The sequence below is a fragment of the Centropristis striata genome, chromosome 11 (genome assembly GCF_030273125.1).
Source record: "Centropristis striata isolate RG_2023a ecotype Rhode Island chromosome 11, C.striata_1.0, whole genome shotgun sequence".
Taxonomy (NCBI): Eukaryota; Metazoa; Chordata; class Actinopteri; order Perciformes; family Serranidae; genus Centropristis; species Centropristis striata.
The window spans coordinates 15,063,061-15,083,775 of NC_081527.1; the positions used below are offsets into that span (position 1 = coordinate 15,063,061).

The 20,715-nt window shown below is 42.0% G+C and overlaps 1 protein-coding gene across 1 annotated transcript in view; it reads left to right on the forward strand.

Moving 5' to 3' along the window:
* ece2a (endothelin converting enzyme 2a) overlaps window positions 1-20,715 on the forward strand; it is a 94,782-nt gene that overhangs the window by 40,525 nt on the left and 33,542 nt on the right. The window contains exon 3 of the mRNA XM_059345388.1: window positions 7,635-7,918. Coding sequence (XP_059201371.1) covers window positions 7,635-7,918 — 284 coding nt within the window. The remainder of the gene's footprint in view (window positions 1-7,634; window positions 7,919-20,715) is intronic.

Consider the following 20,715-nt stretch of genomic DNA (forward strand, 5'->3'; position numbering starts at 1 on the left):
AATGCATGACAGTACTGCTGCAGCTTCCACAGCTGAGTGTTTTTCTTTGAGCAGATGCTGAAGTGTAAAGCACTCAGGCGTCCAATGTTCAGAAATGTTATGTGCAGCAAACGCTTGACTCGTGGTATTGTATGAATTCTGGCAGTGAAGGTAACAAGGCATAAATAGTAATACAAAGAGGGAGGTGGGTGGCTTTCAATAGCTGTTAGTTCTGGCTAAACAGAGAGGAAAGATGGCTCCCTCCTCTCGTTGCCATTTACTAAGCCCCCGTTCCTGGTGCCTGTTGGTGTTTTTGGATCTGAAAGAAGCTTTAGGCTCTGTGCCACAGCAGAGAGGCAGATTCATACAATGGAGTCCTTCCAAAGTCCTCCATCGCTCATACACACACACACACACACACACACACACACACACACACAGGCTCACACTCCATCAAACAGTCACACTGTCACGGGCACACTCTTAATTATTCAGCCACTAATTAACTCGTATACCCGGTTACGTAACTGAGGTTGCTTTTGTGAGTGGAGGGAAGAAGAGACTTGTAAGGAGAACACGCCGGAAGAGCCTTTGATTTGAGAGAATTTCATCTGGCCTCGCTGCTGCTGATGCAACTTCTCCGGAGCATCTGAAACTGCTTGAAAAACATGGAAAAAAAGAATATCTTTATCTGGTGTAGATGCAAAGATGATACTGTGATCAGATCAGCTTGCACATACCAAAACACACCGCCATGCTTGTATGTAAATGACCCTTCATTACTGATGTGAACAACATAATGTAAAGGCAGTATCTCTTTCCCCATCCCTTCTTTTCCATATTTTTTGCCCTTGTTGGAATTTGTCATCTCTCCTTTAATTGCATTGTCTGCCAAGCTTTTTAGGGACAGAAAATATTATTCTATTTATTCTGACCTCTTTTTTTCCCTTCCCTGCCCCTTCCATGACTTTTCTTTCACACCCACTGTTCCTTAATTTTTATTACTCCTCATGTCCCCTCTCTCCTCTGGTGTCTTATCTCTCTCCATTCTTTTCCACCTCTGCCTCCCCTCCCTTCCTTCCTGAATCTTCTCCACTCTCACTCCTCTGTCGCAGTGTGAGGCCGAACAAGCTGTGAGGCTGTTTCAGTCAGCACAACTTTTGGAAATTTGGGCATTTTTAATCGAAAACTCAGCTGAAGTGAAACACCATGAATGCCTTCAAGGTGAGAAAGTAGGAAAAGTTATCTCGATTTCTGCAGTTCATGTCATCACCCCGCTCTATAAAACACTGCCTTTGACTGTGGCCATTCAGAGCAGCTGAATTTTAATTTTTTTCTATTTTTTCTTGCTTTATATACTTTTGCCTGCTGGTCGGATGTTGTTCGAACTACTTAATTTCAAGCATATCACAGCTTAATAGTTCATATAGTAGGAATGGACTGTTGATCAAATTTTATTTTCAATTATGATTTTGGCTTTCATTGATTATGAAAACAAGATAATCGAGATTAATCGAGCTTGACCTAATCTTGAATATATATTTTGCTGTTTTCACTAGGTCATGGCAGTGCACTACAACATATTTGATACAATATATTTTTTATTTTGGTAATTAATAAAAAAAAAATCTATTTTTACATTTTTAAATAGATGTTTTGGGGGACCGGAGGGTGTGTTCCAATTACCGTGGAATCACACTCCTCAGCCTCCCCGGAAAAGTCTACTCCAGGGTGCTGGAAAGGAGGCTCCGGCTGATTGTCGAACCTCGGATTCAGGAGGAACAATGCGGCTTCCGTCCTGGCCGTGGAACAACGGACCAGCTCTTTACCCTTGCGAGACTTCTGGAGGGGGCATGGGAGTTTGCCCATCCAGTCTACATGTGTTTTGTGGACTTGGAGAAGGCCTACGACCGTGTCCCTCGGGGAGTCTTGTGGGGGGTACTGCGGGAATATGGGGCACTGGGCTCGTTGCTACGAGCTATCCGGTCCCTATATAACCAAAATGAGAGCTGTGTCCGCATACTCGGCACAACGTCAAACACGTTCCCAGTGGGTGTTGGCCTCCGCCAGGGTTGCCCCTTGTCCCCAATTCTGTTTGTGGTTTTCATGGACAGGATCTCAAGGCGCAGCCGGGGGGAGGAAGGGATTCGGTTTGGTGACCTTAGAATTGCATCTCTGCTTTTTGCAGATGATGTGGTTCTTTTGGCTTCATCAAGCCGGGACCTCCAGCACTCGTTGGGGCAGTTTGCAGCCGAGTGCGAATCGGTTGGGATGAGAGTTAGCACCTCCAAGTCTGAGGCCATGGTTCTCTGCCGGAAAACGGTGGACTGCCCCCTCTCGGTGGGGAGAGAGGTACTGCCTCAAGCGAAGGAGTTCAAGTATCTCGGGGTCTTGTTCACGAGTGAGGGTAGAACGGAGCGTGAGATGGACAGGCGGTTTGGTGCAGCGTCAGCAGTGATGCGGGCGTTGTACCGGACCGTCGTGGTGAAGAAGGAGCTGAGCCGGAAGGCAAAACTCTCGATTTACCGATCCATCTACGTTCCAACCCTCACCTATGGTCACGAACTTTGGGTAGTGACCGAAAGAGCAAGATCGCGGATACAAGCGGCTGAAATGAGCTTCCTCCGTAGGGTGGCTGGGCTCAGCCTTAGAGATAGGGTGAGGAGCTCAGACATCCGGAGGGAGCTCGGAGTAGAGTCGCTGCTCCTTCGCGTCGAAAGGAGTCAGCTGAGGTGGTTTGGGCATCTGGTAAGGATGCCTCCCGGGCGCCTCCCGTTAGAGGTGTTCCGGGCACGTCCAACTGGTAGGAGGCCCCGGGGAAGACCCAGAACACGGTGGAGGGATTATATCTCTCTCCTGGCCTGGGAACGCCTCGGGGTCCCCCAGGAGGAGCTGGACGTTGTGGCTGGGGAGAGGGACGTCTGGAATGCCCTGCCTAGCCTGCTGCCCCCGCGACCCGGCCCCGGATAAGCGGAAGAAAATGGATGGATGGATGTTTCCAAAATCAATGAGAAATCATGTTAAATAATCACGATCATCATGTTGACCAAAATAATCGTAATTACAATTTTTTCCATAATTAAACAGCCCTACCATATAGGTCAAATAAATTGAAGACACGTGTATGTGCATCTGTGTGTGTCTGTGATTGCATGTAAATGTCAACAAATGCTTGTCATATAAATGCTTCTGCTTAATTAATCAGATAACTGTGGATCCCAACTTAGAGGGAAGATAACAAGAGATAATTGGTCAAACAAGGCCCAGTGTGACACTGTCTACTATCATTATTGTCATGACGCATACACACAAACACAGACGCACGTGCAGGCTTCTAAAGACCTGACATGACCGGTCATAGTCAAACTTAATCACACATCGTGCACAAAACTGAACACTGCACTGCTACAACATTAGCTTCTTTTTACATTATGGAAAATTCTTCATTTTTGTTGAATATAACACACCATTTCCACACATCCACTTACACGTGATTAATGTGCATGCACGCGCATGATCCCACACAAAAACAAACACTCCACTTGTTTTTTTATATGTTGACATTTACAGTAGTTGCAGCTGAACTTTGTGAAGCGTCACCGTGGCATCAGTTTACCTCGGGCTAGCCCGGGGGCGTGCAGGACGTGTGGGGGTGGCGGAGCTCAGTGTTGTTGCTAGAGCACATGTGAACATCACCTTTCATCAGCACTGGCCTCGGTCCCCATCCTCAAAATGTGTCTAAACCAATCTGGGATGAGGCCGAGTGCCCTGCGTGCTTCTGACATCATGGAGTTTCCACTGCTGCGCTCGCCTCACCTCAGACATATCAGCTTTGATATTTCACACCGCTGGCTCAGTCGCAGGGGTTCCCCACCCACCACCCCTCCTGACCATAGATGGACTCTGGAGAGGCGCTGTTTATGTGGACGGAGGTCACCTGATAGCCAACAGGTCAAATCTCCAGGAGTTCATGTTGTGTAAGAGTCAAAGATCTTGACTGTAAACTAACAAAGTAAGTCTAAATGAACGTTAATCTTAGCTGGCATTTTTGTGAGCAAATGCTGGTGTTGCAACCCAAATAAGGGCACGATTGTGTCATTTTTGACACATTTTTGAACAAAGTAACATACATGTCGGAGCAGCATTTTATAGTTGGAAAACAAGCTTATGCAAACATTTTATGTAATCATGAAGGTACAGATCTGAGCCCACATTTACCATTGCACATGCACTCTGCTGTAACACTATCCCGTATGCTTGTGCTATAAATGAGGTGAGCTCCCACGTAGACAGCCAGCTTGATGATTTACCGTAGTGTTGAATGGGGTTGTTCCTAGTGGAAAATCCCAGATATATCAGAAATAGATAGATAGATAGATAGATAGATAGATAGATAGATAGATAGATAGATAGATAGATACTTTATTTATCCCGAAGCAGTCAACACTTTTCAAACTTGGGGTTTTCTCTGAGGAGTTTTGCTGTTTGCAATATAAAAATGGCCTTATGGGTTGCATGATGGAGCAGTTTAATCCTTCCTTATTGGTGGAGAAATTGTATTTTAACAGTGTGGCTCTTTTTCTTGGTGTTTTGTGAGCCAACTGTGTTTGAGCTGCGGAGAAACCCTGCGTTCTTCCAGTGGATTACCCCTAAGGCTTCCTTTCCTGCGAGAGTCACGTGTCTTTCTTGAATCTCAAAGGGTTTATCAGGTCAGCTGTACAACCTGATACCATTGTTGGACCGCGCATCTTTGCAGGAAGGAACCACCTCCATGTTTGGCCAACATTCCTCTCCTTGCTAGCAGCTGCTTTTCTTCTTCTCCTGTTTTTAAAAAAAACCTTGTTTGTGCAGAATTTCCTGTATAAATGGACACTAGAGACATGACTAACAAACACAAAAACTAACAAACAGTTTACACTTGTCACAAACAGATGACGGATGTTCACCACAGTTTGTTTTTGCAGATTTGTTATGAGTGGCATGATACTTTTTAAGACCAGGACTCAAATTTTCCATCACACACACACATGCACACACACACAGCGAGCAGAATGAGGTGATATGACACTTCTAACTTTAGTCTCTGTCTCTAACGCTCTGGATAATCCAGTTAGGATGCGCTATCAGGAGGTTTTAGCTCCCTCGCTTCCAGCTGGAGGAAAAACAGACTCCAGGCTCCAGACTGGCCTGGTATCCTGAATAAACCTTTGTCACATAAACACGACAGACACATACACTCTAGGATCTCCCCATTCACACACACACACACACACACACACACACGGACCGACAACAAGTCAGCACATCCTGTCAGACCTCTTCTTTTACTTCGTGTGTGCATTCAGGTAAGTTGATGAGTGTTTGTGTGTGTGTTAAGGTCAGAGGTTGCGGGGGGCACCAGCTGATGTCACAGTCCCAAAAATAAGAGTAGTGTCCTTGATGACAGCCTGGCAACTATAATTGTCGTGACAACTCCCAGGAATGAGCTGTCATGTGACACCCCTTCCTCAAAACCGAGTGCATGGAAACAGAAAACACACACATAGCTGTGTCAGCGGGGGGAACCCTTCGGAAACAATGTCTGGCATGCTTGGGGATTTGAGATAGGAGCGCAGGAGGGATTTAACCCCCTCTGGAAAGCACCAAACCTGGGCATGAAACGAGGCCACAGTCCTTCATTTTCAACAAAAACTGAAGATGCAATCTGAAGTTGATTGCCTTTTTCCCCAGAAATTATGAAGCCGAATTTACGATGTTTCTGACCCTTTTTGAGATGGAAAGAATCTTTAGTATTCCCATAAGTCATATCTTGTTTGTCAGGTTGCATTGCCATGCAAAATGTATTTTCCAAAGCCGCTGCCTGCTTTTGGCACACATGAAGTAAGATTAAAGTTATCTAAAATAACCTGTTGAGCCTCTGTAATTCAACCCTGACACATTCTCTCATATTGCAGCCATCCATAAAGAAAGCGTTCAACAATTTGAGTGTGACAAGCAGTGCTGACATATTTCCTCCCTTGTTTTGAAGCCAACGTCACGGGGATAGCCATCAAGGAACGGCATGGCTCCAGCCCTCTGATGTCTGGAACACACACACACACACATATGTGCGTGCACTAGTGGCTAACACACTCTACGGCTTGTGGGGTGTATTTAGCACAGTGTTGTCTTGCTGTGCAATATTTTAATGTTGTGTTTCAAACTAATTTTAGTTAATGGACCACATAAAGCCCAATTTGATCTAGAGCGGGCCAGACCAATAAAACCATTGCACAATAACCTAAAAATAAGAACGCTTCTAAATGTTCCCATGTTTAACAATTAACAAACAAACCTGAATTGTCTACAGAAAAAAAAGTGCAATTTCCAAAATGTTTGTCTTTTTTTTACATTCGGTCAATCTATTTATTGTTGTGCATAAAAATCTGCAGATCATAGTGGATCATAAACATTTTGGAATGCAGCAATTTTAACACCTTGCAATTTCATCAAATAGGCCAAATTGGAGCCTTTGGCAGGCCAGTTTAGGCTCTCGGGTCGTATGTTTGACACCCCTTTTGCCTCTTGTTTTGTTGCTTAAATTCTGTTTTTATTCTTCCTCTCTGCTGCCTCTTAGTTGTCCATATATATGTTCAATAGACATATATATACATGCTTAATATTGGTGTAAAACATATGTAAAGTTTCTACATATTGCGCGCACACACACACACACACACACACACACACACACACACACCTAAATAGGTTACAAATGTGTTGTTTGGCGTGTGAGGCTATACTAACTGAATCAGTCTTACACGCTCTCACACACACAGCTGGTAATTAGTTGAAGCAGTAAGGTGATAACAAGCCAGCCACACGTTTGCTACAGAGGTGTCGGTGCCAACGTGCTGCCGGAAGTCACAGCCCCACCTGTCATACTCTCAGCCCCCTTCCCAGGCAAATACCCTTAAACACACATGTGCTCCCACACAGATTTTAATAAATACAGGATAATATGGTCATTTCCAAGGCTAACACACACACAAACTTCACCTTTACCGAAACTGAATATGTGCATATGTCTCCGCCATGTCCTCCTCCTACTGCTTCCCTCCCCTTTTTTCTCTTTTTGCCTGTCTTCTCCACCCACTCCTCCTCCTACTCCTCCTCCTCCTACATCTACACAATCTATGAGTCATCTGATCTAAAGGTGAGATGCAGCATTCAGTAGATTATTTTCATCTCGTCTTGCTACACGAGAGGCAGTCTTCACTTTTCTTTTGTCCTCTCTTATTTCCCTCCTTGGCTTTCGTCCATCTGTCACCCGGTGACAAGCTACAAGTTAAAACCTTGTTGCATGTGACAGATTTCGTGCTGTCTGAGGTCATGTGAGAATAGGCTGAATGCACTTTATGCAAGTATCCATATGGTCCTCTGGAGTGGAAGGTTTCCATCGTCTGCTTGCTGCTCATGAAAAACACCCCTGATCAAATAGAGACTGTCAATCACAAGAGATCGTCCCAGTTATAGCTCTCTTTGTTACCATGATAGGTGCTATATTGATCACACCATCGTGTACTGAAAAACCTGAAAAACATATTGGGGATTTGAGTCATCAGAGAAGATGTCCTAGGTTCACTTTTCCTTCTCCATCCACTCTTTTCCTTCAGGTTGTGGAAACAGCAGTATGAGCGGCGACATGTACAGCGCTGGCTACCACTCCATCACCAACATAGACTACTCCTCTGTGTGCATCAGTACAATGAGTGCCAGGCACACTGACTGCCCGGGGATGACCTGGCATGAGATGGACGTGCGCCAGCTGTCCTTCCCTGATGCGTCCTTCGACGTCATCCTAGAAAAGGCCACGCTGGACGCCATCATGGTGGAAGAGAAGACACCTTGGGTGGTGTCCCCTGAGACCGCCTGTTTCATCCACCAAGCACTCACAGAGGTATTGTGAAAAATCAGGAATCCTGATGAGGGTTGATTTATTTCTTGAATTGAGATAATGAAAACAAAACAAACCATATCCCATTGACTTTGTATTTGAAGATGGCGCCTCCTTGACCTCCTTTTGTCCGCTAGCAAAAAAACATAAAAATGGTCAAAAGCTGCTGTATGGTAGAATGTACTACTAACAGGTCAAAGAACCCAGAACCCACAAAAAACAAACTTTTAAGAGGACAAAAGTGGATACAGATGTATACAGACACAAGATATCCGTAGTACTGTGCGACCCTGAAACAGCATACCTAAAGTTAACTTTTGGACAGCCATGGGCTGAAATGCTAACAAAATGTCTGTTTCTTAGCTAAAACTATTAGATTAAATCACATTTTAACACTCTGTGTCTACCAGAAAGGACAAGTTGGCTGTAGCTAGAGCCAATGTTAGCTATATGTTAGCAAGCTAATGCTAGCTATATGTTAACAAGCTAATATTAGCTGAAACTACTTTTGTCCTTTTAAAAGTTCAGTTTTTCGGTTGGTCTTATAATATAATATATTATATTGGTCTTATAATATAAATATAATATAGCTTATAAAAACTTAGTTTTGTGTTCTTTACCCTTTTCATAGTGCATTTCACCACACAACAGCTTTTGATCATTTCTGTTTTTTTTGCTAGCAGACGAAATTGTCAAGGAGGCTCTCAATGCAAAGTCTTACCTGTCTCTATAAACAAAAACATACGCTGGCACCTTAGCGCACCTGTGTTTGTGTTCTTTTGTGTACCTTGTGTGTGTGTGTGTGTTTGTGTTCTGAAAAGAAAAGGTGCCAAACTTCAGCTGTCATCACTAAATACTAAAGTCCAACCTTCAACTACCATAGTGAGGGTAATGTGGGAAGATAAACTCTTTATAGGAGTTATGTGGTCAGGTTGTATGTCAATCTGTCCGTCCCATTCTTGTGAATGTGATATCTCAGCAACACTGGAAGGGCTTTTCTTTAAATTTGTCACCAGCGTCCAATCAGGCACAAGAAAGAACTGATTATTTTTTAAGGTCAAAGTGACCTAACAAAACACATGTTTGGCCATAACTCAATTATGGCAAATTTGCACACAAATGTTCAATAAGATACATTTATAAAGTGATGACATTTTATATCCCAAAGGTCAAAGGTCAGCTTCATTGTGGCATCATAATGTTTTGCAAAAATATCTATATAATATTCCAGCCATTATTCAATTATAAACTCTTTATAACTGATCTTTATTGTAGAAATCATCTGTGCTGCTGGGTTAAAGAAGTGTGTGAAGCAACCACATTTTAGAAACTGTAGCTTTCTTTGCAGAAACATGTACATTTGAACCATTGTCTACTGTCATGACTACATAAACTGCATCTTGGCTGGCTGGTGGAGGAGTACAACTGTGAGGCAAACATTCTTTCAGTGCATTAAATGGCACCAGCCATGTCACAGAAAATTTAAGTAAGCATTAAAAAAGTTTTAAATCTGTTGACGAGAACTATGAATGCTGTTCAACAGGTGGCTTATCAGCTGGCTTTCAGCTGCAGCTCATCTAGAGATTTGGTGTGTCTCTTCTTTCTTCTCCGTGTGAAATAGATTATCCTAGAGTGACACATATAACAAAAAGGCTACTTAACATATATTATGTGATGTGTTTAACCGATCAGTCCTCTACCAGTCAGTATTGTACAAGCTAGAGGAGTCTTTACACACCTATGATGATGATAATTTGAATGCTCTGCTGCAGTGAGAGTTTATCAGTAAATGACTTCTCACTGACAGTGAAATCAGTAATAGTGGCACTTTACATTTCCACTCCATCTCCACAGCACATCAGTTGACTTACATGACGTCGAGTGCCCTTCAGCTGCTGGCTGCTGCACTAACCGCCACTGTGTCAATGTGACAATGACAATGTTTTGGCCATTAGCCATGCTTGACCTCGACACACTAAGACAAGAGAACTCTGCTATCAGCTGAAGTAGGTGACTCCAGAGCTCTGAATGGGGAAGAATTACTCATGATGTACTCACTGTCGCATTTGGAGCACTGCTGAATGAGTTGTGATTCAAAGTTTAGTTTGTAATTGCAGGCGTAGTTTAGGCTCCGTACACAAAGTGAAGATATAATTACAGTAAATGCAACAGTGGGAAAGGTCAGATTGTGTGACTCATTTTAATGGAAGCAGGTAGAACAAAGTGTTTTTTTAACCTGCTTTTGCATTGAATATTCCACTGAAAATGTGGCAATCAATAGGCTACCAGCATAGCCGAGGATTTGCATTTTGCATTAAGTGATGTGAAACCCCGATTCCAAAAGAGTAGGGACGTTGTCTAAAGCTTAAATAAAACAGAATACCATAATTTGAAAGCTGTACAAAAGACTATACAGAAGACAAAGAGAGACTTTTGTTTTTGTAAATACACATGCAAAATTCTGAATGCATTCTGTTTTTATTTAGGTTTTACACAGCATCCCAACAGGGCTACATGGTGGTTAGCACAGCAAGAGGGTCGCTGGTCTGACTCCAGTGTGGGTTCTCACCGGGCACTGGCACCTGGGCTTCCTCCCAAAGTCCAAAAACATGCACTTAGTTTTAATTGGTGACTCTAAATTGCCTGTAGGTGTGAATGAGAATGTGATTGTCTGTCTCTATGTGTCAACCCTGTGATAGTCTGGCGACCTGTCCAGGGTGTACCCCGCGTCTTGCCCAATGTCAGCTGAGATTGGCTCCAGCCCCTGCGACCCAAGTGCAGATAAGCGGTTAAGGATAATGAAACAATTAACAGCATCCTGACTTTCGGGGAATTGTAGTGTATTAGTGCTAAAAAAAAAACACATCAATTGATTGGGAAATTAATGTAAGATATGAAGTATGTAAATCAGCCATTTTTAAGGAAATACCTTTGCAGATGTTTTATAAGGAAGGAAATGCATTGAACATGTTAGTCTGGCTGCAAATATATTGTACCTGCAGTGAGTTTTAGTGCAAAACACTATCTAAACATCACACTGCATCCCACTTTTCATTTTTCATCAATCAGCGATAGAAATTAGTGAGTTGCAGCTCTGTCTTGTAGTCCTTTTTTTTAATTTCATTTAAGTATTTAAATGTGGGGAAAAAATGAAAGGTTCAATCTGTGAACATCTATATACATTTGTGTGAATTGTGTTCTACATGCAGTTTTATAAATTGGAATGAAGTATTTCTTGAATGAGAAGTCAGTTCCACCCCTGAAAGTAGGCAATCATTGAAGAGCTTTGCAACTTTTTCTTTGTTTTTTTGTTGTCTTTTTTGAAATAGTGACGACCTTAACTGGTACATCACTGTGCAGTCACTGGGTTAAATAGATGTCCCTTTTGGATAAAGGAATTGGCATGAATGTATGGCAGTCCTCCCTGAGAGACGATGAGGACTGAAGTATTTAAAGGATTCTTTGATCACGCCACATCAACTCATCTCTAATGCTGTGAGCTTAACTAGGGACAAGCTCCACTCCAGGAGTAAACAAAGGCATATACTGTGCTGTTTATGGGCCAAGTTTTTCAGGACGGCATCTGACAATAGAAACACACACACACACACACACACACACACACACACACACACACACACACACACACACACACACACACACACACACACACACACACATGCACAAATAAGTAGACAGTGTCCTGAGTGTTTCCTCTAACAGAAGGAAGTATTAAAGAAGGATCAGTGAGTGTGTTTGGAGGACAGATGGGAGGATTTGACTCCCCTACTAAAGAAGGGAAGTCACAAATCAGCACTGTCTGAAAGCCATTACAGTAAGAGAGCTGGGTTCCTTCTCAGTCATCATCACCTGCTTCCCTTCACACCATCTCTTCTTCTCACTTCTGCCTCTCAGTCTGTTTTCCCCTCATTTCCACTTTGCTTTTCTCTCACCTGCTCCATGCTCAGGGCTGCATGGAGATGGCAACGTGTGATTGTGTTCATGTTCTCTTTCTGATGCACTCTGAGTGTTGAGCGTCTTTATGTGTGCACATACTGAGGTGTGTGTGTGTGTAATCACAGAGAAGTCAATAGCTCTCCGCGCAGTTGTATTTTTGCTCTCACTGTGGCTTGCATGGGTACAGCAGTCACGATTCCAGTTTATGCGCATATATGTATGTGTGTGTTTTGCAGGAATGTGGGAGGTGGGTTCAGAGCCTACTTTCATTTCTTAAGAAAAAAATGGAGAAAAAAGGGGACAGATGGAGAGAAATGAGAAGGAAAGGCGAGAAGGATAGAAACAAACTGAAGAAGCAGAAAAATGACCTGAGTGATGAAAAGGGAGGAGATCCCTGAAGAATCTTTTGCTGAATTCACACACACACACACACACACACACACACACACACACACACACACACACACACACACACACACACACACACACACAGGAGGGAAAAGAAGAAAGAGGAGAGTGAGAAAAAGGGGGGAACTGCATGACGGCACAGGAGAAAGACAAAAAAGAAAGGAGGGGAAAAAGAGACAGAAACCGAGACTGACAGAAAGCTAATGAGCAGTGCGCCAGTGTGAGACCGATGGGAAGAAGGTAGCAAAGGAGAGGGAAAGAGGGAGGGGAGGGAAAAGAGTGGAGCACACTTTCATCTAAAAACTGCTTTGAGAGTGTTTCCTAACAAAAACAATCATGTCAAGGTAGAAAAAAAAGAAATATACAGGTGAAAACCAACAATCAATACCACTTCACATCACTTATTTCACATCAGCATGTTAACAAACCGTGCAAACACAGTTTCAGTATGTTCAAGCTACAAAGGCACAGAACAAACATAGAAAATGAATAACTGAAAAAGATTTACTGGTCTCATCAAGGATAAACATACTGTATTGGGACTCCTGATACAATGGCTGTACCAACACATAGAAGTATTATTTTTGTTGCTGACATGCACATACACTCTCACACACAAACAAAATCTCACAGTAGAGGCCGTGGTGCACTGAGGTGTGAAATTTATTTCACAGCCTGACATGCTCTGTGAATCACTCTTACTGTTGCTATGGAGACTCTTTCGTTGGTTATCATCTCAGACTAACACTTTTAATTGCTAACCTTTAGTCCTGTTTAAAGAGGTAAAGACTAGTCCTTGGGCTTGTTCAAAGAGGTAAAGGCTTTAGGTTTTAAGTTACCTTAAAGTCTTTTTCAATCCTTATGATGTCGATATATATATATGTGGTTTTAAATGATACCTTATTGATGTGCATGAAGATTTTCTCTGGTTTCCTCCTTCACCAGGCAGTCAGAGTGCAGACTCAGCTGAAGAACAGTGTCCCTGGTGTCTGACATATTTTTGCTCACGGACACTGAAGTGGAGAGTGTTGCTAATGCAAGGTCTAGAATTTTAGCCAAGTTTACAAGTTTGTTATCTCTGCATAGTTTCAGTATATTAGGGAGGGAGTTTGAATCAAAGCCAAGTTGTCCTTGTGTGCAGCAGCGGAAGATGGAAGACTTTAATGCTGAGAATTCAAAAACTTTTTGAAGAAGTGAGTCGTCAAATATATCTCAGAAACAAAAACTTTTATGAAACTAAGAACAGAGGTTATGTGTGTGTGTGTGTGTGTGTGTGTGTTGGGGGGGGGGGTCATTAGCCCAAAAGTGTCAGTTTGGTGGCAAGAAATTAGAATCCTCCACACAACAAGATAATGACTGTCCATGGTGACCTGCTGTGTTGGATCAATTCTGGCTCATTTGTCCCGATCAATTCAGTATTATAGTCAGAGAACAAATACTGTAGTCTGTGCTGCTGTTAAAACTTACAGAACAGAAAAAACAAGTGTGGTGGTAATAAACATGATTTATCCTGGCATATTTTAACTACTACTTATCATGACTCAGATTGTTGTATTAGGGTGCTTTCACACCTGAGCTGTTTGGTCTGCTTGAAACGAACTCTTGTGTGTTTTGTCGGATAGTCAGTTGGTTTTTTGCTGCTGTGAACGCTCAAACTCCTATAAAAGAACAGGGGTCTCTGTTCGCTTCCAAGTGCACCGGAGTTCAGTTCACTGCAGTCTGAACCAAAGAACGGAAGTGAACCAAAACACAGCTAATTCTGGGTTGAATTTCGGCATGCTTAAAAAATGCCCCTATCGAAACATGGTCAGACGATTACAGAACACATATCACAGAAGTCTTCAAATTAAGAATGGTTGCTAAAGGATTCAATTGCACAGCGGATCAATACCGCATAAAAGTGAAAAAACAACAATACAGTAAAGTCTGGCAGTCCCCTGATTGGATAGAACGCTAAGCAGGACGTGACATAGTACTCGACACCACAACAACACGCGCCATTTGTAAAAACAACTTAGAGACTTTTCAGACCCCCCCCTAGCAACTATTTTTCAAAAAAGCGACTGGCGACAAATCCAGCGACTTTTTCTGGTGTTATTAGTGACTATTGGAGACTTGGTCTTACTCTTCTTAATGAGCCACGGGGAGTAAGAACGAGTCGAAGCGGCACACTCCTCCTGCAGCGGTCTCTCCCAGCTGCAGTCACTGAGCCGGAGGGGATGTTAACCCCTTAGCGTCACGTCTGCAAATTTCTAATAGGCTGACAGTTAGCTCTGTAGCAGTACAGTGTCTATGTTGATGATCAGCAGAGACGCTGTGCATAATTAGCCATGCTGCTTTGTTTATGATCAGCAGCAGACCTTGTGCACAGTGACCGCAGCCACAGTTGCGTCTCCTGTTTGGTCCGTTGCGTATGTGATCACGGTCTAAACTGTCGCTAAGCGATTAAGCGATGATCGAAAACCATACGCCACCTCTGGAGTCTCGTAAATCCCTTTGGGGGCCTTTTTGTAATGGAGACACGCAGAGTGAGCGGACATTTGAGAGGGCGTGGCCTGAGACTTTCCTGGCGGCCACTCTTCCCTCTAAAGGAAACACAGTTAATCTGGCACTTGCAAAAAATCCACTAGATGACCATTTTATTACAATAATACAGCATACAAGTACAAAGAGCCACCAGTTGATTTCTTTAAATTAAAACTGAAAATTGAACTTGTGACATATGCCTGTTTGGTGCTATGTTTGGTTACCTCATGAGGTAACAGGTATCATTTACATGTCGTTACATGTATACACTCACTCGTTGTTGCTCATCCACACACTCAACACACTCCACAAACTACACACATGCGCACATACACACACAAAGACTGCCCTGCCTCTTAAAGGAGCCATGCCACTCTTGTGATGGATGCATTTTAACACAAACTTTTTTCGTCTTCTTGTGCTGTGTTTTGCTGGAAAAAAAACACCCTACATTTTACAAACAGCCATTCCAACTGTTTACATATTATTTCTAATGTATGCTATATTATTTTATATTATATTTTAATTACATTATTTATTGTTTTGATTGTAGTTCATCCATTCATGTTTTATTTATCCAATATATTTGAATATTTCTTTTCCACATTTCAATTCCAATGTTTAATCTTGAGAATGAATTGTTCATTGCTCTTGAAAAGGATGAACTTGGATTATTATGCTCTATTATCATTATATCAGCGGCATAAAATGGTCTTAAAATGACATCAATGTATTTTCTGGGACAGTATACCGTCCTAAAGAAATTGTTATTGTGAGACCTAAGTTAGTGATCGGATTCATATGTTTTTCTATCTTTGTTTTCTGAATGAAATGCAGGTTTTGCTCTCAGGCAAAATTTTAGCCTATCAGAGCATTTTCACAGAGCCTAGTATAGTTGAAGTGGAAATAAAACCATGCAACTCCACAATCCCAAGGAATCCCCACCTCCACTGGGCTAATATATTCATAAACACTGTGCACCCACCCACCCATCTTGGTGGGAGCTCATGTCATGACATCACCCTGAGCTGGTTTAATGCAAACAGGGAGAGACATTCATTGACATTGATTGGTTGTCTCTGGCTCCTGCTGTGGAGTGTTCTCCCTTGCTCCATTACTGGGAAGCTTGGATGCCTGCCGGGAAGATGGCCCCAGGGGAACATTCATATTAGGACACACACACATCGATGGAATAACAGTCTATCTCTCTCTCTCTCACACACACACACACACACACACACACACACACACACACACACAGTCTTTTTCTCAGAGTTTGTGAAATGTATTATTTTAATGCTAGAATAACATTGAAAATTATGTCTGTTTGTGCGTGTGTGTCTGTCGTTCTGTGTGTCTTGATGTCGGCATGTTTTCATTGCTGTTTGAACCTTTTGTGCCAGGATAAAGTGGATTACACCAATCCATTTTATTGTCTCCCTCATTCTCTCACTTTTCACACTCTCCTCTTCCTATCTCACTCTGTTCCATGGTTTTTTAAAAGGTGAAGCTTAAAAAGAGAGGAAATTAAATGCAGTTTGTAGGCTTCACTTAAAACCTGACCTTATTAACATAGATTCAGTACAATCTGGATTTAGGAGCTCCTGCCAAATTCATATTTCAGCACACATGTAAATATTGAGCATAAAGCATGGAGTTGGAATTCTCAACCTCCTGTGAATTTGATAAGGTCCTCTGATACCCAACTTCCAAGTGTATTATCACTGAAATGATCTATATAAAAAAATTCAGTCAGGTGTTTAAACTCAAAACTGTTTTGGAAATACCCTCCTGGAAAATGTTGGTACTTTTTTTTATTTTAAATGTGATCATGAAGGTGCATGTTCAATAACGAGATGTGTTTAAACCTCAGCCATTGTCAGTCCTGTTTAGACACAGGTGGACAACAAGTCAACTTGAACTTAATGATGCTGAAATTCATTAGGGTTTTGTTTGTTAAAGAGTTGAAAAAGCCACATATTATATGTATTAGCTCCCACACATTACTACAGTAGAAGATTGGGGCCAGGCAGGAGAGAAAAATAATGAGAGGAGGATTTCTTTCAAGCTGGAATATGATTTCAAGGAAAAAGTTGAAATGATGAGTATAAAGACAACTTTTTATGTTTGGTAAAGTTAAAAAGATATTCACAGATTCGTTGTTCAAGTGTCAATAAGTACATATATATATTGGATGTGTAGGGGAAAATCAGGTTGTAGCTTCCAGTCTACTTTACCGAACCCAAAAAATTGACTTTATTCTCTACATTTCAACTTTTTTTTCTCAAGCTGCATCATGAAATTTATTTTTCCTCCTCATTATATATTTTTCGCCTACCTGGCCATTATCTTGTTTTCCGTACATTACACAAAACAAACAGGAATGTTTTTTAAGTAATTTAATTTGAATTCTGACCAACAAAATAAGTTTGATCTAAAAGCCGAAATCTGCCATACTGATCAGCCAGGTTTTGGTAACAATCCTCTTGGTGCAGGGGTTTTCAAATTAAAACTGTCAGACTTTTAGCAGTTCCTGTTTGCATTGTGCTCAACTGTCACTGGAATACTTTGGTACTAAGGAAGAGCTTAAAAACCTGATTGTTTCTCAGGCAAGTTCTGGAGATATAAGGAGAGTGTTTTTAATGATTTTTTAGGTTTTCACCTTTCACCTTCTATTTGCCCTATGTGACGTTTCTCCCTACACGCATCCTTTCAACTCCTCCTTGCCTCTCTAAGTTTTCTGTTTTCGTGGACAAGAATTTATATGGATTCTGTAGGTAAATAAAAGTTTCAAAAGAATGGAGTTGTTAGTCCCAGATGCCAGAGTGATGAAGTCAGGGCATCAGTAAACTTTAAAACCTGATTAATGTTCATAGCAGATAAGTATATTCTTTAGATCACTGCTTGGTTGTTTGTGTTCCTCTACAAACCCTGTGATCCCTTTCCTCCCACATGTTTCTTACACATGCGCATACGCATGCTGTTATATCTTTTCATGCATATGTGCGTGCATACCCAAACTGCCAATTTGTGTATGTGTGTTTATATGCCTAAGCTTGCTCACCTGCAGGCTGCTCTGCAGGGTGTATATGTGCATACTCTATCTGTTAATTGCCGAGTATTTTTACATCATTTTGTGTAAATACCTCCTATTGTGAGTGTGTGTGTGTGAGAGAGAGAGAGAGAGGGCGCTGGCTCGATGAGCCCTGTCCTCCCCAGCTTCAGCAGAAGAAAAGTAGAGCAGTGGAGCACACGTGAGGGAGAGGGAGCGTGGGTAATTGCAATTCTGGTTGCGCATGTGTAGAGATGTGAGGACGGGATCAAAGATGGGGTGTGTGAGTGCGTTTTGTGTATGCTTGCAGTGCATCTTTTTATTTATTTCTTTTTTTCAAGTGCTTTCTTGTGGTGCTTGTCTATCCATACTGTTGTGTGTGTGGGTTTACAAGATGTATGTGTGCGTGCATAATCTGCATGGGTCTCTATGTATGTTTTTTTGTGTATATTTGTGTTTGTGTGTGTGTGTGTGTGTGTGTGTGTGTGTGTGTGTGTGTGTGTGTGTGTGTGTGCATGTGTGTCAGGGGATGGACTGGTGAGCTGAGGCCTCCCAGCTCTCCAGAGATTTTTTACACGACTCGGGCATGATTCTCTGCACGTGTTCAGTCATACATACACTCACAGCTCACTTTGGCAGATGGCCTGCCACACACACACACACACACACACACACACAGAAAACGCATACATGCACTATATATTTATTCTATGCAAAATTTAGTGTTAATCATGTCATAAACATTTAATATCACAGTTTGTTAGTATTCTTCCAGTAGTAGCTGATGATTCGAGTCATTAGCTTCAGCAGGCTGCATGTCTGGTCTGAAGATCATTAGATGTATTTGTTGCGAGCCATCACGATCAATAAAACAGTTTCCTCATTTACTTCCTTCCCTTTCTACACATTTTCTACATATTCCCTCTTGTCTTCTGTCCTGGTTTAATCCGATATCCTCTCTGCACTGTTCACCTCGGGCTCGCTCTTTCTATCTGTGGGTACTTTTGTTAATCCAGCGTTAAGGTTCGTCCCAGCTGTGAATAGGGAAGCCCCCGGAGCCAGACGCAATCCCTCTGTTCCCTTTACACACACAGACACACTCACTCACCCTTCACTCACTCCAACTCCACACACAAAGACTGTTTCAAGTTTACAAGACTGTCCGCACGGATACACATGTCCTGTAGTGTGCTGACATGGGTCGGCAGATGCAACTTAAACACTGTTAAACGATGGACTGTTAAACATGAGTCATTGGTAAATCTCATAAATGTGACTGCATGCTTTGATGCACACATCTCATGCTTTCATACTTACTTGATGCACACACTAACACACACACACACTCACACAGTATTGGTTAATGTTGGTATTATGTCCCTGATTGCAGCATTACTGTGGGAAACGTCGTGCAGACAGATTTTTTACCTCTTTTCATGGTACATACATTAAAATCTTAACAGAGATTATCATCTACAGAGAGTGCCCTTTAGTTGTGTGTGTGTGTGTGTGTGTGTGTGTGTGTGTGTGTGTGTGTGTGAGCATGCAATAAGCTGGGTAAGACAGACATTCAGAATATGATCGTACTTATGTGCACAATACTGCGGTAGAAAGTTTAAAGAGGCGAATGCAGGAGAATAAGACACCAGCTAAACAATAATCTAATGTAAAATTGAGGAGGAAAGTGAACAAAATGGCAGCCCAGGCTGGTCAATTATATATTTTACATGAAATTTAAGGTTTTATTTCCCTCCAATATATTTTTAACACACATCAAGTAAAGAAAACTTTTAATTTGTCTGACACAGAGTCAGAAAAACACTGAACACAAAACATACCTGCGCTACTGCAAGGGGACCAGCCCAAATCTACATAGAATGTGTCCTTCCCAGCTCACCGTTGCCTAGACAACTGGTATCGACTACAGAGCACTGTTCCTATGGAAACAACGGATGCCTAAAGGAGGAAGATCATTAATTGGAATAAGAGAATATAGGAGAGAGGGATGAGGAAGACTAGAGACAAGGGACAGGAAAAGAGATAGAGGGGAGGATAATGATGGAGAGAAAGTGCAGCTCGGCAGAGGTGCGGTCACAAAAAGTGGAAAAGAAAACCCTTCCACTTGCAAATAAATTATTTCAAGGTTGTGTTATAGTGATTTTGCTGTCAATAAATCTTTTTCTGATAATTGACTGCATTTGTTTGTTTAACCAAGTGACACAAGATAAGCACAACCTGATGGGAGTAAGAATGGGGAAAATCCATATTTAGAGTAAATGTGTGGAAAATCAATGCAAGCCACACTAAAGTGAAGTGGAGTAAACCCCTTGAAGAAGGTTACTAGACCAAGCAAATCTCCCAGGACTGTGCGTGTGTGTGTGTGTGTGTGAGTGCACATGCTGGGATGTTTTTATATTCCTGAGCCTTTTATACCTTATCACTGTTAGTCAGTCTGCATGCTGCAGCGCTTCACAACCTTTTTGTCGGACGTACAACCACAGCCCTGTCAGCTGAGGTCAAGTACCCCTTCAACAACACCACACATCAAAGTTTAGTCTCTTTTTCTGTTTTTGTCAGTAGCTTTGCTCAAGTTTGCATTCTCACTGCTACCAATTATCTATTAAACGAATAAGGGAACCCTTTGCATGTTTGCAGCAGAAATGGTGTTTGTTTTGCTCCAGCAATCCAGATGAATTAGTGAGATTTAAATATTGAATAAAAACTGTTGCCAGCATCAAAAAGTCTGGTTGTTAAATGTTCGGTTGTCAGAATCGATATTCCAACAAGTTCTACAGAATTCAGACAGGATCACAACCGTTTCAGAGCAACAGGTGTTTATGTTAAACCCTCTGGAGTG